This window comes from Durio zibethinus, chromosome 2 (assembly GCF_047325235.1).
Source record: "Durio zibethinus cultivar Kanyao isolate XHJ-2024 chromosome 2, ASM4732523v1, whole genome shotgun sequence".
In the NCBI taxonomy this organism is placed as follows: Eukaryota; Viridiplantae; Streptophyta; class Magnoliopsida; order Malvales; family Malvaceae; genus Durio; species Durio zibethinus.
The window spans coordinates 9,924,425-9,948,666 of NC_143163.1; the positions used below are offsets into that span (position 1 = coordinate 9,924,425).

At 27.2% G+C, this 24,242-nt stretch overlaps 1 protein-coding gene and 1 long non-coding RNA gene across 2 annotated transcripts; both read left to right on the forward strand.

The window, feature by feature from the left end:
- Positions 1-1,580: 1,580 nt before the first annotated feature.
- On the forward strand, positions 1,581-16,928 carry LOC149519974 (uncharacterized). Its single transcript, XR_016327062.1, has 6 exons — positions 1,581-2,248; positions 2,580-2,620; positions 2,818-2,859; positions 14,663-15,049; positions 15,147-15,241; positions 16,779-16,928. It is a non-coding gene; the product is annotated as an uncharacterized LOC149519974 (long non-coding RNA).
- Positions 16,929-22,957: 6,029 nt separating this feature from the next.
- Positions 22,958-24,242, forward strand: LOC111308425 (uncharacterized). The gene is made up of 2 exons (XM_022906749.2): positions 22,958-23,599; positions 23,747-24,242. The coding sequence occupies exons 1-2, from the start codon at positions 23,102-23,104 to the stop codon at positions 23,966-23,968; spliced, it is 720 nt and encodes a 239-aa protein (XP_022762484.1). The 5' UTR covers positions 22,958-23,101; the 3' UTR covers positions 23,969-24,242.

Here is a 24,242-nt window from a genome sequence, read left to right on the forward strand (position 1 = left end):
ATCCACTAGAAAGTAGACTCAAAGAGCTTTCCAACCATATAAAATTTAAATATTAAAACTTGGTGAATTAATACATAAAAATAAAATAAGTTCAATGTTGGAAAACTTTGTTCTTGTAAAACAACTTTCTTAAATTAATTGTTTTTCTCAAATCCAATATTATCAAAATTGTATTAAGTGCAAAATAAATAAATTCACTTTAAAAACAACAATTAGACTTTCATTTAAGTTCGAATAAATAATCTTTAAATATAGATTTGGTTTGAGAAATATGAAACCAAGAAAGGTTTGTTTAAACTTTGAAAATCATATTATTTGAAAATCATATTATTTATTTAGTACCAAAATATAAAACTTAAGAACACATACTAAATAAATTTTTTTCAAAATTTTGATCAAGTTTGTTTATCTTTAATGTTTTGTCATTTCAAAATAAAGATCAATTCAAGGCTAACATAAAAATATTTTTTTAAGGTTTAAAATAAATTTTTTAAGAATAGCAAGCTAAAACTTTTCTTATCCTAATATATATATATATATATATATATATTGCAGTAGCAAAAATGAAGAGAAAAATTTTTACTGTAGTATAAATTTTTTATGTCAGGGAACAAGTTCAATTATTTGACCAAAGATATGAACTTGAATCAAATATTCTTATAAAATGTAAAGACCAATTTGATATTAAATATTATTTTTAATTCTTAATCTACCTTTAATTATGGCAATCCTTATCCATATAGTTCATTTAAAGACATTATGCATTTAAAATTTTTCAAATTTTTAATCTTTAAATATTTATTTAGTTTGCATGCCATTTAAATTAATGGTCATTGATATTACTTATATAAAAATAATAAAATATATGATTACAAGAGAAGATGTGTTTACATGGACAATCTTTCTTCATAACAAATAAGATGGTGATTAGAAATAAGCAACTTATCAAGTTCAAATAAAAGAACAAATTTTGATATTGTAGTATCACAACTATCCTTAATATAAAAATTATAAGCTAGGATATTTAAATTGTATCACATAATATAGTATATGATGTTAATATAAAATAGCATTTAATGTTCATTCATACGTATATTTAATTTATACAATTGTGTTAACATATGCGTTAATACTTATCATGTAAATGTGCATTAATTAATTTTCCCCTATGCTCATGCAATTTTCAAGAAAAAACTAATAAAAAGAATAGATTTAACTTTGCTATTAATATGGTGGCTATTATTCACTTAACATACACTGTACATACTTAATACTGACTAGGGTAAGTGTAACGTTTCACTATGAATTAATTATTATATAACATATTACTATTTTTGTTCTCAGTGTCTATTTTGTCTATACATGTTAACATCTCAAATAACTATACATTCTCCTTCTTTCTTTTTTTACTTTTCAATTATACAATAAAAGCTCTTAATGTGTTTTATCTGTTAAAATTTTTTTCCTAACCATTCAATTAATTTTTTTTATCTGGAATTATTCAATGAAAGGTCTCGATTTTCTTATATTTTTGTTTCATTATTATATTTGTGAGAAAAGCTTTGAATCTTTTCATCTTTTTGTTATTACCAAAGGGAAATTCATCTACAATTAAATGAAAAATACGATATTGTTCGTCTTCCTTAGTTCTGATTCTCTAGTCTTTCTTTATGTTTTTGGAATTTCATTAGCCATATCTTGAATTTGATACTTTTTCAATATATCTACCAATTTTTTCTCAACAAAATTAATTTGCAAAAAGATGAAAGAATTTTCAATCAATTTTCTTTTCATAAATCCAACAAATTTCTTCATTTCATTGATCTCACCCAATTGATTTTAGAAACCCTTTGGTTTTTGAAAGCCAATGAATATTTTTGCAAGGATTCTAAATGATTAAACTATTATTTGCCAAAAAATTCCACAAAAATTTATGGTTTCCTCTCATTTATTCATCTAACCTATTTGTCTAAAATCCCTAATAATTATTCACGTTTTTTGTTTATTGAAATTCATTGAATCCACAATAATGTTTGTTAATATTCCTTTAAATTTTCTCAAAAACCTAAACAATTAACACATTTCATATCAATCCGTAACCATTAAAATCCCTTCTTTCAATTGTTTTCAAACTATTTATATCCTCAAATACATGATTGTTCATTCTTTTACCAATTTCACTAGAAAATCAAGCTTCTGGTGTGTCATTGTTTCCATGCCATTCGAATCCTCTATTTTTCAAGCCTAGGTAAGTAAATCCATGCTTTCGAAATTTATCCCTTGTTATAAAATACCCAAATCATAGTTGTTATGTTAGAGAAAAAATTTCAGAAATTCGTTGTTGCAATTACCATTTTTTCTTGTAAGGTTTGTTCTTACAAAAAAAATTAGGTACATCAATCTACAATTGTTGTTGTTTCATTAGGATATCTTTAATCAATTGTCTCTCTAGTTTTTACCAAAAATTATAATGAAATTGTTTAAACAGTTTGATTTTTTGTATAATGTTTTCAATTAATATGCTGAGCTTGGGAGATTTATAAAGTACACTTACAAACTTTTCCATTGAATTTTAACAGCTTCCTTTCAACAACTTCAAACAAAGCTTTTATTTGCTTCTGTAAGTTGATCAAATCTTGTATTAATTACTATTGCAAATTATGATGCTTTTAGTCAATTATCTCTTTAGTGTTTATCAAAAATTATAATGAAATTATTTAAGCAATTTAACTCTTTGTATAATGTTTGCAGTTAGGTTATAGAGCTTATGAGATTTATAAAGTGGACTTACAAACTTTTACATTGAATTTTATGCAGCTTCCTTCTAGCAACTTCAAACCAAGGCTTCTATTTTATTCTGTAAGTTGATGAAATCTAGTATTAACTATTGTTGCAAATAATGATTCTTTTCTTGTGATAATGGATTTTGATCTAGTATTAACTATTGTTGCAAATAATGATTCTTTTCCTATGATAATGGATTTTGAGCTATTATCCCTATATCATGCGAATTGATGTTAATTTATTGTTACACTTTCTATGTACAGTTGAAATGAATTTTTATAAAGTAATTTCAAGTTGAAATAACAAAGCTATTAGATATGATTTTTTAAGAAAAAGGAGGAAAAGAAAGTACACCCTTTCATTATCTAACAACTTGTAAAATAAAAGGTTATGCATTGGAGATTCTTCAATTGGGTTTGAATCAAAAGTACATGAATCTTAATCTTCAAATGGCGAAAGAAACTCTATTATGTTAAACGACACTAATTCAAATGAGCATACAATGGTTATTGGTAGAACCTGTAGTAGTAGCTCAAGCAATATACATTCATATCAATCAGGTACATGATTAAGATACCTTCTTTTTAAAATAGAATTTTAGTTTGCTTGATGGAAATTTTTTAAAAATCATTTGTAGGCAACTAACCTATTAGACATCATTCACCTATTTAACCAACTACTCAAAATCCTAGTTTGCTTGATGGAAATTTTTTAAAATTCATTTGTAGGCAACCAACCTATTAGACATCTTTCACCTATTTAACCAGCTATTCAAAAAAACAACATCCTTATTCAAGTAAATAGATTTGATTTCAAAAATAAATTAAATTATTAGATTAGTAATTGAAAGATATGCTTTTAACAAAATTGTTATCCTATTGTTGTTTGTAAAAAACTTTAGGAACATATACAGCACCTATTAACTTTGGAGGCCCAACATGTGCATGTCCAATTTGTGGAGCTTTACTGTGATTTGATGAAAGAGTCAACATTTTAAGAAGAGTCAAAATCCAACTTTTTTTTTTGTTATAGAGAGGGTCAAGTTCACCTCCTAATTCCAAAGCCTAAACCAAAATTCTTAGATAGATTGCTAAATTATGAAATACATGACAAAGCTGCAGCTTTTAAAGAAAATATTAGAGTTTATAATACAATGTTTCGGTTTAATTCATTAGGTGTAAAAGTTTATCATTTAATAAATATGAAACCAGGGCCTTATATTTTCAAAATTAATGGCAAAAACTATCATAAGTTAGGATATTTGACTCCATAATCAAGTCAAAAGCCTCAGTTTGCATAATTGTACATTTATGACATAGAAAATGAAATTCAAAATAGGAAACCTACTTCAAATTATGATCAAAATGTTAGAGGCGTTGATGACAGCTTGCTTCAAGGTTTGTTGCTATGTTTGATTAGCATAATGAAATTTTTAAAGTTTTCAGAATGGTTAAAGATAGATCTATTAATTCAAAAGTATTTAATATTAGATTGAGACTGTTAGGGAACAGATTTGATCAAGATAGAACTTATACAACACCACTACTCCTGAGATTGCTAGATTAATTGTTGGAGACTTAGAACAATTGATTAATCAACGTGATATAGTTATTGAACATAGATCTGAAAGTTTTCAACAAATAAGTAGTTTACATTCGTTATATATGGCAATGCAATACCCTTTATTGTTTCCATATAGTTAATATGGTTATAGAATTGGAATTAAGTATAGGTCATGTGATGGTAAGAGACAAGTTAAAAGAGAATGTGTTACAATGAAAGAACATATTTCCTATATGATTCAACAACGTTTCTCGCACCAAAATACATTATTAAGAGGCAGGAAACTATTTCACCAATATTTGATTGATGTCTTTGCAAGTGTTGAATGTGATAGATTAGATCATATCAAATTGAATAAAAAACAAATAAGATCTGAGGCTTATAAAGGAATTAGAGATGTAGTTTGTAGGGGTACAATAATGCAAATAGTATTGGCAAGCGTATCATACTTCTTACATCACTTATAGCTGGCCCTTGATATATGTTCCAATATTACTAAGATGCTTTAGCCATTTATCGCTTTTATGGATTCCCAGATCTATTCATCACATTTACTTGTAATCTTAAATGGCAAAAAATACAAGAAGCTTTAAAGTTCATTCTTAGTCAAAGAGTTAAAAACCGACCAAATTTTGTTTACAAAGTAGTTAGGTTAAAAGTTTGCCATCTTATGGAAGACTTAACAAAAAAAACCATTTTGGAAGAACTATTGTAGGTTCATTTCTAACAACTAAAAAAACATTAACTGAATAGTTTTTGTCTTTTTTTCTCCTTTTTAACCATGTTAACTTACATCATTTAAAGTTTAAAATTATTTTTTAAAGAAAAAACATAAATTGATTTTATATTTTTTCCTAACCATTTATATTATAGAATTTCAAAAAAGAGGATTACCCAATATTCACATTTTGTTGTGGCTGCACAAGAATGATAAGCTACTAACATCTTCTGATATATATAAGTTTATTTCAACTGAGATCCCAAATAAAACAAAAGATCTGATTGGGTATCTTGTTGTAACATAATATATGATTCATGGACCATGTGGTAAAATTTGTTCTAATGCTCTATGTATGTAAAACAATATCTGCACAAAGAATTATCCCAAACAATTTTAACAAGAAACTATTATTAATGATGATAAGTTCCCTTATATAGAATTGAGCTTGATAATAAATGGGTTGTTCCTTATAATCTAGACTTGATAGTTAAATACCAATCACATGTAAACGTTGAAGTTTGCAATAGGTTAATAGCTATCAAGTATTTATTTAAGTAAATAAACAAAGGCCTAAACAGAGTACGAGTTACTGTGTAATAATAAATACAAATTCTAAGGGAAAGAACTCCATCTAATGAGAAAATTAATGAAATTAAAAAATATCTTGATTGTATATATTTGTTAGCTCATGAAGCCGGAGCTTATTTGACTTTGAATCCATTTTTGTGAACCATTTATCCAAAAACTAATTATCCACTTGCCAAAACAACAGATTGTTGCTTTAATGATACAATAGTCTAGTTACTATTATTCAAAGGCTTAGGATACAAAGAATAATATTTACAAAGTAGATGAAAACTAATAAAAAATACACACATGCAAGGTCTCTTACCTATGCAAACTTTCCTACTAAATGGGTATGACATGCAAACACACAAGTGTGGACAAAAAAAAAAAAAGTAACCGATCCATTGAGAATCACATTTGTTCACATAGTGACTGGTGAATTATATTATCTTTGACTATTGGTAAATGTCATAAAAGGTGCAAAAACCTATGAAGAATTGAGAACAATTAATGGCATCACATGTGAAACTTTCCAATTAGTGTGCAATGCTATTGGATTATTAAGGAATGATGTGGAATGGGATGATGCATTAAGGCAAGCTTCTGAATAGGCATCTTGTTCGAAAATAAGGCAGTTATTCTTTGCCACGATAACATTTTCTGAGGTAAGCAACTACTTACAATTAGTTAAGAACAATTGGAGACTAATATCTGAAGACATAAAATACCAACTTAAACAAGCTTTTAGAATAACTAATTATAGAATTCCTGAAGCATACCTAAGAAAGAAAATTCTCATTGCTTTACAAAGCCTATTTAACAAAAATTCTAGTTTTTTAGTAGAGTACAATTTGCCAATGCCTTCAAATTCTTCAAACAAAAATTTTATGATACATTGTTCCAAGAAGAGCTTAGCCACTGTATGCTTAAATTACATATAGCATATGAAAAGCTTCTTGCTAACTTAAACAAGAAATAAATGAGGCTTCACCAAGCTGTTATGTAGTCAGTATACAAAATAAGGGCCATATATTTTTTGTATATGTCATTTTTGTATGTGAGAATGAAGGGATAGGAAAATCATACCTTTGGCGAACACTAACAACAGCTATTCGATCAAAATATGATATTGTATTAGATGTAGCTTATTCAAGAATAGCTTTATTGCTTTTACCTAGAGGTAAAATAGCACATTCAAGGTTCAAGATCCCTTTGACAATAAATGCTTCTTCTACATATGCTATAAGCAAGGGAACATAACTAGCATGATTAGTCAAAGCTAGAGAACTAATCATTTAGGATGCAGCACCAATAGTTCATAAACACTGTTTTAAAGCATTAGACAAATCTCTAAGGGATATAAATTCAAACATAGACCTTAAAGCTTTTGCTAAATCTTTTAAAGGTAAAACAATTGTCCTTGGTGGTGATTTTAGACAAGTTTTGCCTATCATTAAAAGTCAAACAAGACATGAATTGTAGATGCTAGCATTAGCAAATCAAATCTATGGCATAATTGCAAAGTTTTTCAATTAAGAATGAACACATGACTAATAAAAGAGATCATGATGACACTGAAACAAGTATCATGAAAATGTTTGCTCAATGGCTTATTGATATAAGTAATGGTGAATTAAAGCCTTCAAACCAAACACTTGATTATGAAGCAGACAAAATAAAAATTCCACAAGATCTACTAGTTTCTTATACATGTGACCCAATAGCCACTATATTAATTACCGTTTATGAAAATTTTTTAGGTTGCTATTATGATAATATCTGCTTGAAGCAAAGAGCAATAATTACTACATACAATGAAACTGTAGATATCATAAATCAACATGTTCTATCTTTGGTCCCTGGAAAATCAATAACTTATTTAAGTTATGATTCAACATGTCCTGAAACAAGCAACACACTAGATGAAGCTATACTATACCTTTCAAAATTTCTCAATTCATTTACTTTTTTAGGCATTCTTAACCATAAACTTACTTTGAAAATTAGAGCTGTCATCATGCTATTACAAAATTTCAATCAGACACTTAGCATGTGCAATAGAACTAGACTTATAGTTACATAGCTTGCTAGATACGTCATTGAAAGCAGGATTATAAGTGGCAATAATATAGATGAGAAAGTGTACATTCCCAAAATTATCAGAACAATAAAAGATCAGAAGTGGCCATTTGTTCTTAAGAGGAAACAGTTCCCTATTAGGCTGTAATATGCAATAATAATTAACAAAAGATAAGGACAAATGTTAGATTTTATTGGCCTATACTTACCAAAGCTAGTATTCATCCATGGCTAGCTTTATGTTGCACTATCAATAATAACTTCTTTCAAAGGTTTCAAACTTTTAATAGATCATAAACATGTTTGTAAAAAAAACAAAAAAAAAATGTTATTTACCATGAAATATTTGAAGATTTAGTTACAAGTATGACATACACTTTTTCTTTATAGACAATTATTTACTATTTTGTTATATTTCCATTATTTCACAATAATTCCCTATAGACAATTATTTACTATTTTGTTATATTCCCATTATTTGCAATAATTCCCTATAAATATGTATGAATCTTACAAATTTAGTTTGAAAAATTATATTATTAAATTACTACTTAAACTTTATAATAGTAATTTTTTTGTTGTTTTATAGCAAACTGACTTTAAATTTAATCCAAGTTTGATCCACATTTCTCTATCATTGAAGAAAAGGTATGTTACATTTTTTTAACAATTTTAAAAATATTTTATAAATAATACTAAAACATATAAGAAACCACTTTAGGCTTGATAACAAACGGCTATTCTGATGTTATCTGAATTGGAGACCAAAAGCCACAGAACGACAATTGAAGGCAAGATCTTAAGGGTATGGAAATCTATCAACCCTCAAGTAAACAATCAACTCATCAACCATGATTTCCTAGCCAATGATCAATAGGTAAATTATACACATCCTATCTACTAATACTATATCCATTTAAAAATACATTTTGACATCTTTTTGAAGGCTAAAAATCTTAGGAAACATTAGCATAATAGTTAGATTACTCACAAACATTTAGTTTTGTTTTTATTATTATTTTCAACAGTTTAAATTCCTCAACTCATATAAAACAGATTACATTTATAAAGCATTTAAGTAAGTTTCCTAAACAATTAAACTAATGCTGGTACAATTTAAAATGTTGCATCTTGGTTTTAAAACATTAAGAAAATCTTATAAAACATTATTAGAAAGTTAATATGCATATTAATTGTTTGAAAAATGAGTTGATTACTAACATCAATTGTATTGTAGATAGTTTAATAACTATATATTGACTGTTTGAAAAATGAGTTCATTATTAATGTCATCAACATTTCCTTACATGCTATCAACACCAAAAAATAAAATAATGCAATTTAAAGAATTATCAAGCCAACAAACATGGCATCGTATAAGGATGTGCTTCATGAAAATGAAATTTATCTGATTTCAAACTTCTTTGTGAGTGAAAGGAAAAAATTCTACAATGTTGTTCCAAATCCTTTTACAATAAAGTTTTTGAGGACAACTAGAGTTGTTAAATCAACTAAAGTTCCTGATTCCTTCCCTTCTTACCATTACAACTTTCTGAACTTTCAACAGCTTGAAAATATAATCAAGAAAAATGAGATTTTATTAGGTAATTTTATAGAACCTTTCAAAATCAAACCTCCATTTCATATAACACACCCAATATAGCTTTAATAAACAAACAAAATCTTTCATTAATAGATGTCATCGGAATCTTGGTTAACATTGGCAAAGTTACAACTAACTTTTTAGAGGAGAGCTTATAAAAAGTGACAAAAAAATTCTACAAATATAGATCTCTGACTAAGTATACTTTATGAAATAAAAGATTTTAAAATAATTAAAGTTCAAAGCAATACTTAGTAACAATATAATTGTATGAATGATTTGATTGGAGTAATACTCTAGGGAGATTTTGCACAACTAGATGAGAATCAGCTAATTAAAAGTGAGGAAAACACTGTGATCATCTTTGCATCAATGACTGTTACAAAATTTTTAGGCTAAAAATAAATGCCTATCTTTAACTTATAAAAATATAGAATGCTAATTGTTAATATGATTAAATTGATCAAAAATATGACTGATATTTCAATCAAACAGGCCAACTCTCAATATCTACATACTCTATTTCACGAATTATTATGAATCCAAATGTTCCAAAATTAGAAGATCTAAAAAACAAGTAACTTTTTTTTATAAAAAAACTAACAATATATTAACAAACTGACATATATGATTGCATGTAGATATCTCAAGCATAGCAAAAAAGTTAAAATCCTTGAACTCAATGTTGCAACAAAACGTCTAGTAGAAAAGGACAAAAGGATGAACAAAGTGACTATTAAGGAACTGCTAAAATAAAATTCAAATGAAATAAAGGTATATCAATGATTTTGATATACTACAAAAAAAAAACCATAAATGTAGGTTGCAAGTAACATATATTACATTCATATGTGCAGAACACTAAATTTACATTAGAAGTAAGAGTTTTGGAACTTAATGCATCCCGATGCCGATTTTACAATAGTTGCAATGAATGCACTCGAACATTAATTCCCATTGATAAGAAATTCTGGTGTAATAAACATCATGAAAAAGTGCCTATTCCTAAGTATTGTTTTTAAACCTAAAAACTAGAAAAGTAAGAAAAAAATATGTTCTTATAAACTAAAATTTACAAAATATGCAAATGCAAATTGCCAATTATAGTTGAAAACCACATTGGTGTTACACAATTCATGTTTTTGGGCAACCCTAACAAATGATTGGTCCAAAGATTTATCATGAGCCTTATTACTATGACAAATGGAAACCTTTTCATCTTTCCAAAACCATTGAAAGACCTGGAGAATGAGAAAAGGATTTTTCAAGCTTCCATTACCAAATAGTTAATTGAAATCAAAGCCCTCAATACTCCATTAACACTGTCTTCCTTCTAGATGCTATTAAAACAAAACAAAGCTTGCTAATGTCCACTTTAGCAAATACAAGCACACATAAACAAGAACAAGAGTCTGATGAGAAATTACCTTAGTCACCAATAAAAAGCAGCATCCCTAAAGATTTGTTTAATGAAGAATCACCAACAAAGAAACAAAAAAAAAAGGTAAAAACCACTTAACTTCATAAATACCACTCATAAGTTTAAATTTGTATCGGTTCTTCAATTAACAACTCAAACTCATATGAAGTTTCTATTATATTATTCACAAACATCAACAAAAAAAGAAAGGAAAAAGCCAAAGTATGAAGATGTTGTAATAGGTAAGAAAAACATTACTTACAAACAAAACACACACAACACATTAATTCCAATTCAAAACCCTTGCATATGACTCAATACTTTTGTTATTTAATTTCAGAACTTTGCAGGATGCCATAGCAAAAAAAGAAAGCACCTTGATCGAGTATTTAAACAAATAGACATATGTTGTTGTGCTTAATTTACATTTCCAAATTTTATATATAAACAACATATATGGCTTATCATATTATTAATAGATCATGAATTTCTACCTTAGTATTATTATCAATCAATTCAATTAATGGATATTTTTAATTTAAGTCGTAGCAACACATAGGAAACTACCTACTTATTATTATTTTTTAGTACAAATAAATATCATTTAGATATAATTAATATTAATAAGATTTAAAGAAAAACTATCAAAATCCTACATATAAATAAGATAAGCATATATAATAATTATAATAATCTTGTATTAAAATTATTTTTATATAAAAATTTCAAACAAATATCTTAAACAAATATAAAAATAATTTAAATTATAAAAATTTAAATTAACCCACCAAATAAAAATTTATATAACTAATAATTATAAGAAAAGAAAAATACAAATCTAATTATAAAACAATAACTTTAAATTACAATACCTAAAGTATCATTTCCTCAAAAAAATTTTCAAGTGCACATGTTTTTGTATTAAGTCATGTCACTACAAAAGTTTTTAATTTTAGGGGCATGAAAATTCTAAAAGTTTATAAAAGGGCCAATAAATTTTTATTTTTATTTTACTGACTTAATGAAACTGCCCATAATAACTTAACTTTTAAAGGCACTTTTACCCTAACTCTTACCTCTCAACTATTATTTCCTATCGTATTAAATGTTGCATAATAACCAAACAAAGCAAAAATCCATTCTCTTTTTTTTTTTTTTTGGCTTTTATCTCCTTTAAACCTCACCTCTAATTTTTTTTAAATCTCTCTCTCTCACCGTTCTCCACCAACGATTTAAAATTTCTCTAAAATCTCCACCACCATCAACACTACCAATTTTTGCCACCATCGTCAGATGTCAGTATCAGTACAATTTCCTTTGCTACAATTTCTTCAATTTATTTAGCTAGGTATTATCAAACACTATGTTCTTATGATTTGCGTTTTTCTAATGGGTTTCAAGCTCTCCGCTAAGCCTCTACATTTTTTCTTTTTTAAAATCGCTAATCTTTTCCTCTTGGTTCAATCATTCTCATCTTCTCTATCAATGTCGTTTGGAAATAGGTATTCGCTAAAATCAATCTTTCCCCTAACTTTGATTTGTGATTTGGAATTGATGGTCCAAAGGTCATTACTAATAAACTTTAGAAAAGTTATGACTTGTGATTTGTGATTTCAATATCTTTTAATATTACAGAATAGAGTTGAGAATGAAAGTAATTTCATAAAGACAGAAGCAATTTTTAGTTCGGTAATTTCATTTATTTTCTATTTGTAAACCTCCATTTTATGCAAAAAAATTTTTCAAAATTGAAAATGAGCTCCGATCATCAATTGGGCTTTAATAAGAAACTTTTGGGCCCAAAGATTAAAAGCCCAAAATTTTCAATTTTGATCTTTAATTTTAATTTTGATTTTAATTTTAATTTTGATTTTGATTTTACTTTTGATTTTAATTTTAATTTTAATGTTGTTTTGTCAAAAGTTAATGAAGTAGGGGAAAAAAACAAGAAAGTCAAAAAAACCAAAAGAAGAAAAATGTGGGAATTGTTTTTGCCCAGATTTGAATTTAATTCTAATCTTGGATTCTATCTCAAATTCTAAAACTTAATGATTGAATAATTATGAAAAATTTTTAGTTGTAATTCACTAAAAAAATGAAAAGACAAATTAAAAAAAAAAAAAAACTCTTGATTTTTCCTAGGTTCGACAAGAATTGAACTTGCCAAATTGAAATGGATTTAATCCCTATATGAAGACTCTTGATATGTAATTTGAAAAAGGGAGGACAACAAGCAATAATCAAATACAAGCAATCGAGCAATCAAAGTATATTTTTTGGGTTTTTGGTTCTTAGATTTTGGGAATCTATTTTGGAAGTGTGATTTCTAAGTTTGGGTTTGATTCTTTTAAAAGTTTATGAAAGCTATTAAGTTTTGTTAATGTTTTAGAATTAGGAATTGTTCTATTTTTTTTGGGCTTTTGGTTAAATTAGTTGAAGTTTCTAAAGATTTTTGGTGTTTTTGAGGATTGATAAGTTAAAATTTCTAAATCTTAGATTGATTTTTGATTTATGGTTTAATTTTTGCAATTTAGTTTGATTTTTGGGGCTCTGGAATTTTTTTGAGTTTGTTTAATTTTTAGGTTTTTTGAAAAATTAAGGGTTTGGATTGAATTTTCTATTAAAGGTTTGAAGTTTCTAATGGTTTTCACAGTGGCTGAAGGGATTGATGTTGGTTGGAATTTGGAATGTTAGGTTGTTTCTGGAAATTGCTTAAATTTTTTAACAATTAGTTGAATTTCTCAATGCTGGATTTTAGGTTTTCTACTAGTTTCTAGGGAAAGGTTGAATTTCACAATTGAAAAGTTAGAAAGAGGTCAAAGCAAAAACCAGTTAGATAGAGAAAGGGAAAATCAATTCTAAAGAAAACAAAAATATTTTGTTTTTATACAAGGAACTAAACAATGTCATTAAAAGGAGCTAGGATCCACGCTTTGACCTGCATGAGATCCGTGCATTAGCCCAGTTACAATCTGGCCCAATCACAAATTTTGGCTTTTCTTTTTTTGTTTTATTTTTAATTTTCAATTTTTAATTTTCAATTTTTTATTTTTTATTTTTTTAATTTTTGCTTTTTATTCATTTCTTTTATTTCTTTTTTCTTATTTTCTTGTTTAATTGTAATTGAGCTAATGGTGATGAGGAAAAAGAAAAAGAAAAAAAAAGCTTTAATCTTAATTTTTATGTTTTTTGTTTGACTAATATTACCATTGCATGACTAATAATATATTTGCATGATTATTTATTATTTACATAATTATTTATTTGCATAACATATTAAATATTTGCATGATTTAGTATGATTTTATTACATGATAATTCTTGCATGTAATTTATATTATTGCATGATAATTTTTGCATAATATTTTATATTATTACATGATATCTTTGCATGATTATTAGTATGATTTATAATATATTTACCCGATACTTGTATGTTTTAAAATTATTGTATGATTGCATGATTGTTTAATTTTTTTATAAAATTTTTGTATAACAATGTTGTGTAAATAAATAAAATGATTGAAATTTATTTATTTGCATACAAAGAAATCATCTTTGACTAAGGCTTCAATAAAATAACACATAACTAATTTAGTACCAATTTTGGGCGTAATAGGGTGCTAATATTTTTCCTACACATAATCGACTCTCAAACTTAATGTATATCAGAATCTTTTCCTTTTAAGAATCCTTAGTTTAAGCTAGAATAATCTTAAAATGAATAGATTTGCTTAGGTGACCAGTTACACTTAAATAAAAAATATTAATTGTGACTCTATAATTTTTGTGTCTAATAAGAAAGATCTTGAATTTAAACATTAATTAAATTTTTATTTCCTCTTGATTTAATAACTTCCACAAGTTTCTTTTACCACTACTTGTTGTAGAACTTTGTTTAATTGTTTTAGAATTCTACTTGCAGGATAGTCGCCTTATGTACAAGCGTTTTACTGCTCTCTACTTTATCTTTGTATTTGATAGTTCTGAAAATTAACTAGCCATGCTTGACTTGATACAAGGTATGCGTCTAATTTTTCTCGTAGAGTTACCTATAATGGAGCAATCAATCTATGAAATGTTGTTTTTCTATGTTATGGTCTTTTCAAACTATCCTTAACCTCCAACAGCTCCAAGAGGGCATCAGAGAAAGACTCTGGTCAAACTAATCTATCTAGTTGCATCAGTGTTGTCTTTCACTTGTTTGATTTCCATCATTTCCAGTTCCCTTTAAGCCACCAGACTAGTAGTAGCAGTTGTAGTTGTTTCAAGCTTGACTCTTTTCTCCCTCAAGACACCACCACCCTTAATGGTTCCTTCTTTCACTCACTCTCCCTTCTTTTCTTTCCTTTTATTTTCAAATTCTGAGAAGAGTAACAGGTTCCATTTCCAATGAAATGCAAGTGCAGAGGCGTCAAGGAACAGTTTGGAATCAAAGGAGGAAGGTTCAACTTCAGCCTCATTGACATCAATCAGTACAGAAGAAGAAATTTTCGATATCCCAGTAAGTTAATTATGTATAATTAAAACAAGTATGAGCTGTTTTATTTCCTTATCTATGAAATGGAGTAATCTTTTTAATTTTGATGGTCTCTATGATGATTTGAAGTTGAATTAAGTTCATATAAACCTCTTTGTAAAATAGATCTTCTTGTTTGACCATTTAATGTAAAGAAGAAAATAAAATTGATTTTCATGTGCACTGGAATCGTTGATCACTGTATGCAGTATAGCAAAATATCATTACTAATAAACTTGAGAAGCAATCTAATTCGAATCTTCTTCTTGTTTAATTAATTGGATCAAGGCACACTGCTGGATCTGAAATGATATTGTCTAACACTTGAATTGAATCACCACATATTTATTTATTTATTTAGAATTCTTTTGGTTTAGTGAAAAAGTTTGTAATTGATTTATCAGTATACAGGTCTTGTACCTGCCACCTTTGTGATGCTCTAATCAATTGAACTAATAGCAATAGTTTGTTTTTTAGCTTGGCATAAAACATTGCTGATAAGTGATAATGAAAGAACATTTTTTACATTTTAGATTTTAGTTTGGAGTTGTAATTGTGTGGCAAAATTATGGTTGAAGAATTGTTATTTCAAAAGCAATGATGCAAGTCATTCTAATTTAGATTGAAAATTTTTAAATTGGTTCTACGTTGTAACTCCACTTCAAATATAGATTCCTAACTCAATCTATGTGAGTTTTTTTTTTTTAATTGTTACCTTATAGGTATGGTACTTTTGAAATTGTTAAAACGGTGAGATGATGATTTAGTAACTGCATTTCTTGAGTAGAGTGTCTTTGGGAGCATTAAAATACTACTCCTGAAATTTCTTAGTGCTTGCATTGTTAGAGTCACCACTGAGTTTTTGGTGGTAAAATTTCTTAATGCCACCTATTATGTTTTGTTGACCGCTGGAATTATTTTGTAACTTCAACTTACTGCCAGCAACTAAACTTTTACAGCAAATAGTTTAGTTTGTAATTTTAGTTTTATTACTCTTACTTATTGTATTAATGTCTAGATATATAAGCAAGTGTTGTAGTGTATAGAGTAGAATAAGTTAATGTTATAGCTAGTTGAAACTTGTGTTAGTATTGTGCTAGCTGCAGGGAGTGTTTGTGTGCCCACATGTTACTGTGTAAAAATGGCAGTGTCTGCCTAATGTTTGATAAAATGCCTCAGTGAATTTCCTGCACACTAGTGTTATGTTTTGAGTTAGTTTCAGCATATATTATGTTTGTTCTTTGTCTTCCTCTGTTTACACTCTACATGCATCCTGGAGTTATTTTAGTAGTACATAAGTATCCTGTTTTGTTGCTGTTTAAATTTCAGTGTTTGTACTACCAAGATTCTAATATGTTAAGTTGAAGAGTGTAGTTAGTTAAGACAGTTGACTATTTTTGTTATTTCTGTTGGTTATTTGCATACAAAAGAAATATTGCTTTAATTCAATCCTTCTCTGCAATCATAGGTATATAGAATAGGAAAAGAATGACGTATATTGGAAACCTAATATTTATCTTAGTTCTTAGTGGTAATAAAAACAAAGCAGTGAGGAAGAGCCAAAACAGAATAGAACTGTTTGTGATGACTCGTCAACATAAAGATGGAAGCTTTGTGGATGCTGCCATTGCACAAGCTACTGTAAGTGGTTACTTGATTATAAAATTGCATTTACTGGTTGAATATTCATTGCTACCTTCATTTATTTTTTGAATATTTTATAGAAGTTAAAAGGAGTTGTTATCTCGCGTTATACCAACTTGAAGCAATCACAAGCAACAACTTCTTCAATAGATGAGGTTTTTGTTGAAGTCATGGGAAAGGAAAATCTTAGTCGTGTAGGAGGCTTGGGATTAGGCCTACACCTATACAGATTCGTGGTTTGTCTTTTTGCCACTTCCAAGCCTTGAATGAGGTTGAAAATAGTAGATATGAAAAGGTATTTAGGCTGCAAGAGAAGTTGGAAGCTATGACAGATAAGGCTACCAATTCGGAAGAAAAAGCAGCTAAAGCGTCAGAGTTGGAAGAAAAATTTTCAAAAGTGAGTGAAATTGAGGTCACTATAGCTTCACGTAAAAAAGTGAAAGCCGATTTAGTTAAATTTGTAATTGCCATGCAAAGGAGATTTACAAATTGGTATGAATTATTTGTTAATTTTATTGGGTACGATGATTAAAAATATAAAAATTATTTTAGAAAAAAAAAAGTAAGACTTTTAAGAGTAATTTTAAGTGGTTATATAGCTTATTCAATAAATATAAAAAAATTTAATAAAATGTAACATTTAGCAGCACTTTAAATGTTTTTTACTTATAAAGGTTGTCATACTGACAAATACATATGTAATCTTAGCACTGGTGACTTGACAACAATAAAGTTTTCATTAACACTCACTTAGCCATCAATCAAAAAACAATCGACAATAGTAATATTGACATTTTTTTATCTTTTATTGGCACTTATAAGTGCCAATAAAAATGACTTTTCTTGTAGTGTGTAAATAAAATTAAATAATATTTATAATAAATTCTTTTACTATATTACAAAGTTGGACAATGATTTGATTATATGTGTCAACTATTTTTTAATTATAATTTTTACCTTTTTAATATATTTACATTAAAATTTCATAAACTTTGATTGAAACATAGTTTAGGCTAATCTAAAGTTAAGATAAATGGGATATTTGGATTTGGATCATATGAGTTAGCGAATAGTTTTTAATCTTTTGTGAATTTAGAATGAAATTGTTGTATCCTCATCCTATTTTACCACATATTTTTTAACTGTGATAAAAATTGCATCAACATATATTAAGCTCCATTAATGCAATTGAATTTAAATGTGTAAATGAATTGAATATGTTAAATTAAGATAATGATTGTTGTATTCTAACATATTAGCTTTTTAAGTGAATAGTGATCCAAGAAGGGAGGTGAATTGGATTTTTTTAAATTCTTATCAAACAAATTATTTCAATATAATTAAATGAAAATTAAAACAATAAGCACTTTTGATGAAAATATAATGCAAACAATAACAATTAATGAACCTAAAATCAAATATAAATAATAATATATTGTAAAGAGATAAGGATAGGAAAATCAAACACAATGATTTATAGAAGTTCGATCCTTCTCTACATGGCACTTATGTCTTCTTTTCTTGGTTGCCCACACTAAAGCTTCAATCCATTATTCTTAAATTGAAATTACAATCTTATCTTGTTTCTCTCTAAGGCTTAAGATAGAAACCTTACGCTCTCTACTTTCTAGGCTAAGTAGCAACCTCTCAATCCCACAAATTCAAAAGGATATCTCACCTTTTAATTACAAAATCATTTAATAAAAATGTAAACTTAAAATACTTCTCAAAAGCTAAGTGTTTGACTAATAAAGTATAAAGAAATTTAATGAATGAATAACAACAATAATTTTGATACAACAAATATAAAGGATACTCAATTTTAAGCTCTAAAACTCTTGATTTCTTTGAAAAAAATGAAAATATGACTTGTATGATATTGCTTTCTTGATTCATCAATCTTCTTGGTGTGTTGGAGTGGCCAATATATAGAGAAATTGAAGAGCTAGCCATTAGGGATAATTAGGAGAAGAAAATAGTCATTGAAAGCATGAGAAACTAGTCATTGGAGTTATTCCAAGGCATACCTGATCAATTCCTTACATTAAAGGATCAATTGATTCACTTTTACTGTCCATTTTATTCTTGAAAAATAAGATCTGATCGATCATTTCCATGAGAAGATCAATTGGTTCACTTTTAAAAGCCAATTACACCATGCAAATAACACTACATGATCGATCCCTTAATGTAAGGGATCAATTGTTTCAAGAGGGTGATCGATTCCCTACATAGAGTAATTGATCCTTTCTTCAACCAGGAGCACCAACCTACATTCTGTAAGAAAATTCAATCTATCCCTTCCCTATGGGGATTGATCTTATCCATCTAGGTGAATGTTTCCTATTTTATACTCTACTAACTAATTTTATCATATCTTGAGTTATAAAAATTCAAATCACAAATCATTTGAAGATTTAGAAACTAAACTTAAAAGCCTTTCTATTCATATAAAATTTATCACCTAATTCATTATATACGAATTATAGTAAATTTTCAAAACTATATCTTATGCAATTTTTAGATAATTACAGAGTGTTTAGTAAAAATTCAAAATCTTTTTTTAAAATATTTAGATTTTGATTTTTCTTGATCCATTAGAAAGTAAACTCAAAGAGTTTTTCAACTATATAAAATTCAAATATTAAAGCTTTGTGAATTAATACAGACAAATAAAATAAATTCAGTGTTGGAAAACTTTGTTATTGTAAAACAACATTCTTAAGTTAATATATTTCTCAAGATCAATATTATCAAAATTGAATAAAGTCTAAAATGAATAAGTTCACTTTAAAAACAACAATTGAACTTTCATTTAAGCTCAAATAAATAATGTTTAAAGATAGTTTTGATTTGAGAAATATGAAAATAAAGAAATGTTTGTTTAAACTTTAAGAATCATATTATTTAGTACTAAAATATAAAACTTAAAAACATATACGAAATAAATATTTTTTAAAATCTTGAAGAAGCTTATTTACCTTATATTTTGTCATTTCAAAATAAGAATAATTCAAGGCTAACATAACAAAATTTGAAATTTAATTTTTATATTATAATTTATAAAAATATAATTTTCATAATATTTTGATTTGACAATCTTAGTTTAATCATTAACTTGTCAATTTTTTGTCATTAAAAATGCTAACATGATCTTTCACTCAATGACATGGGCATTGACTTTGGTAACATGGTATTGGCTTTGTCGATATGGTGTTGACTTGCCGAATGTGGCAATATGAATGAATGAAATCAATGATCAAATTATGTAAATGATTTCTGTACTTACATGAAATTTGAATTTTAATCTTTTTAGTATAATTTATAAAAATCTAATTATCATATTAGTCGAATTTAATAATGCTGATCTTATTATTAATTAAATCAATTACTTTCCATTAACTTTGTTAATATAACAATTTTTTTAGAAAAATTAAAATTAAAAAGTCTTAAAAAATCAAAAGAAAATATCTAAAAAATAAAAAAAAAAGATAAAAAGTAAAGAAAAAGGTTTTTAGGCTTTTTTGGATTTTTATAAAAACATAAAATTAAGTTTTTTTTGTTATTTTAATTGCTTAAAAATTATTTTTTTTATTTTTTTAGAAAAATAAGGTTCTAATGAAATTTTTTCAAATTTATGAATTATTAGAATTTTTTATTTTTAAAAATATTACATTAATTTTTTTCAAATATTTTAATTTTTGGAAAACTAATATTACTTTAATTTTCAAAAAACAAATTTCAATTTTTTAAAAAATAGTTTTCAATTTTTATAATTTATCATTTATTTAAAAATATTAAATTTAAAATTTTTTCTAATACTTTAATTTTTAAAAATCATAATTTTAAATTATTTAATAAAATCAATTTTTATGTTTATAAAAAATTCAATATTTAGAATTTTAAAATTTTAGAAAATACTAATTTTTTTTCAATTTTTTAATTTTATTTATAAAAATTCATTGTTTCAATTTTTTAAAATTTAAATTTTTATTTAATAAAATATTTAATAGTTAAAAAAATGATTTTCTAAATAACTAAAATATTGAGAAATTTTTAAATTTAATATTTAAAAATATATAAATTTTCCTAAATATTTTTAAAAATTAGATTTTAAATTTTATTAATAAAATTAATATATATACACACTATATATTTTTCTAAATAAAGTATTGTAAATATTTAAAAAATCTAAAAATTGAAAGATATTTTTAAGAAAAATGAAATCTGATTTTTCATAAAAATTCAAAAAATATTATTTTTAAAGAAATAAAAATATTGAAAAACTAAACTTAATATTTTTAAAATAAAAATATAAAATTTTTAGTAATTAAAATTTTTAATTTTAAAAAAAATTGAAATCCGATTGTAAAAAATTCAAGAAATATGATTTTCTAAAAAATTAAAAATTTGAAAAAAATAAAATTTATTGGTTTTAAAAAATTCAAAAAAAGCCTAAAAATGAGGTTTTTGTATTTTTTTTTCAAATTTTTTAGATTTTTTAAAATTTTTTAAAGATTTTTTTAAATTTTCATATATTTTCTAAAATGACAACTATCATGTCAAAAATGATAATAAAAAGTCATTGATTGTGTTAATATTGAATCAATATTATTAAATTTAACTTGTATAAGAATGAGATTTTTATAAATTATATTAGAGAAACTAAAACTTAAGTTTTGTGTGAATATAGATATCATTTTGCATAATTTGATAATTAATTTCATTTAATTATATTTTCATGTTAACAAAGTCAATATCATGTTAGTAAAATTAATGCCACAACAATAAGATCAACTTATACATTATCAAGTCAATAATCATATCATTATTTTTAACAACAAAATTTTGATGAGGTTAGTAATTGAACTAAAATTATTAAATTAAAATAGTGTGAAGATTATATTTTTAAATTTTGTTAGAACACAGAGACTATTATCAAATTTGATCAATCGAATATGAATAAATTTTGTTATATTAGTAATTTGTTTAATTAATTAATGAATCTTAAAATATTATTTGTAATTAATTGTTAAATGTAATAAATGAATGAAAATCAATTATGTTTATAAATTGTTTGTCAATTTTTTTGTTAATTTACATATGTAGATTTAAATAAATCAAATATAAATAAAATTTTTAATTATGTTCATAATTTATTTATTTATTTAATAAATTTAAAAATATTATTTTTATCAATTTTTAAAAAATTTATTCATGATAATTTAGTAAATTTAATAAACAACCAAAATGCAAATATATAGACGAACAGTTCAACTGACCTCATCTTTGTTTAGGCTCAATTGAATCCCGTCCAACGAGCGTGACTGTACAACAATTTTATAATCAATCAGCGGGTGCGCACCAAAATAGTAAAATCCTATCGTATCCTCTCTATCAAAATCGATTGAGAACCAAGAGATAATCCGAAGCTGAAAATGATGAGAAAAAATAGCCGACATTGAGGGACCCAACCGTACACGTCATGGATCCTAAATCACGGCAAGACACGTAGGCAAGCATGAGCTCTCCGACGGACAAAGGGCAGTGAAGCGAATCCAAATCTCTAAGACCAACTAACGCCACGTGGCCGACAGTCACCGTAAAACAAAAAGAAAGAAAAAAAATCTTATGTACCAAAGCAGATGCAACAAACCGAGGAAACAGAGCCAAAGGCCGAAGCGGAGGAAAGGATTAATAATAATAATAATCTACATATAAAAGCCACATAAGCTATTGCGCCCTTACGTTCCAACACCTGGCAGTACGGTGCACCACAGCCTTCGCCTTTCTACTCTTCTTCACACAAAACCCTACACCTCCCCCACCCTTCTTTCCCATTTACTTTCTTTGTGCGTACCGTTTCCTTAAATAACAAGTTTGCCCCCCCTATTTTAATTTTTTAATATTGAAACAAATAATTAATTTTGTTATATAAACACTATGTTTGCTCGTTAATTACTGGGATGATTCTAAAGGCAATTTTGTAATTTGAAGCAAAAGGAAGGCTGTTCGTATAAGCCTAGCAAGTTGCTGGTTTCTTTTCTATTCCCTCTCGATAGCCCATTCTCTGCATACCCGAGAGAAAATTCTGGAGGAAATACGAAACAAAAAAAATTCTCTCAGAAAACGAAAGAAGAAGAAAGTAGCAAACAGGTTAAGCCGAAACACCCTCTCTGTTTTGGTTGAAAGAGGAAGGAGATGAAGAGCTGTGAGCTTTGCAAATTGGCGGCAAGAACGTATTGTGAATCGGACCAAGCGAGTTTATGCTGGGACTGCGATGCTAAAGTTCACGGAGCCAACTTCCTTGTGGCGAGACACGTGAGGTGTCTTCTCTGTCACGCCTGCCAGTCTCACACTCCGTGGAGAGCTACTGGTTCCAAGCTTAGTCACACGGTCTCCGTCTGTGAGAGGTGCGTCAACGGCGATGATCGAGAAGAGAGCGAAGCAGGAAATAACGACGAAGAAGATGAAGAAGGAGAAGCTGCTGATTCTGAGGACGACGTGTCAGTTGGTGATGATGTGGAGGACGGAGATAATCAGGTGGTGCCATGGTCCACAGCAGCAAATACACCTCCGCCGGCTTCCAGTTCATCTAGTAGCGAAGATTCTTGTGGTGGTGAACTAGATGTCTCTAAATCGATAAATTTGTTTTCATTGAAAAGATTGAGAGAAAATGTTTCAGATCTTCCCTCTCAGGTTGGTTTTCTCGTTTGATCTCTGGTCAATTCTTGTTGTTTCTTTGTTTTTCATTTTAAATTCTTTTTTGTTTTCCCCTATCGTTTGGATTGTTTTATCTTTTTCATGAAATTAACGGCTAAGATTTCTCGCCGTTGATGTTTGCAGGTCGATCTGGATCGTTTATCTCCTAAACGGAGGTACGGTTACCGTACTCGTTTGGCGACTCGGTGCAGACCAGAGGAGGAAGCCGTTTCTGTTGACTCTATGAGGCTGTCGAAAGACCAACAGATCAAAGCGGAGGGTACGGTTCAGTTTCAGTCCGATTCCAGAGGCGCGGCGATTACGGAGTCGTTAGGAGAAAAATTAGAGTCTGATAAAATCCAGTAAAACAAATCCTAAATCTGTTAGTAATTGTTAGCCGTCCGATTTGAGTTGGTTTGGCCTGTTGATGTTTCAGATGATCTAACCTATTCTAACAATAGTCTTTAATTAATGTTTTATGGGAATGCTGACCCTTTTAGTAGGTAATTTGTGCTAATCTAAGGATTTTACTAGTACTAGCATTACTAGATTGATATCTCCCCAGATTTTGTAATTTTGATTTTTTTATCTGCCGTGGCAACTGGCAAGTGGATTATCATCTTGGACCGACGTCGTTTCC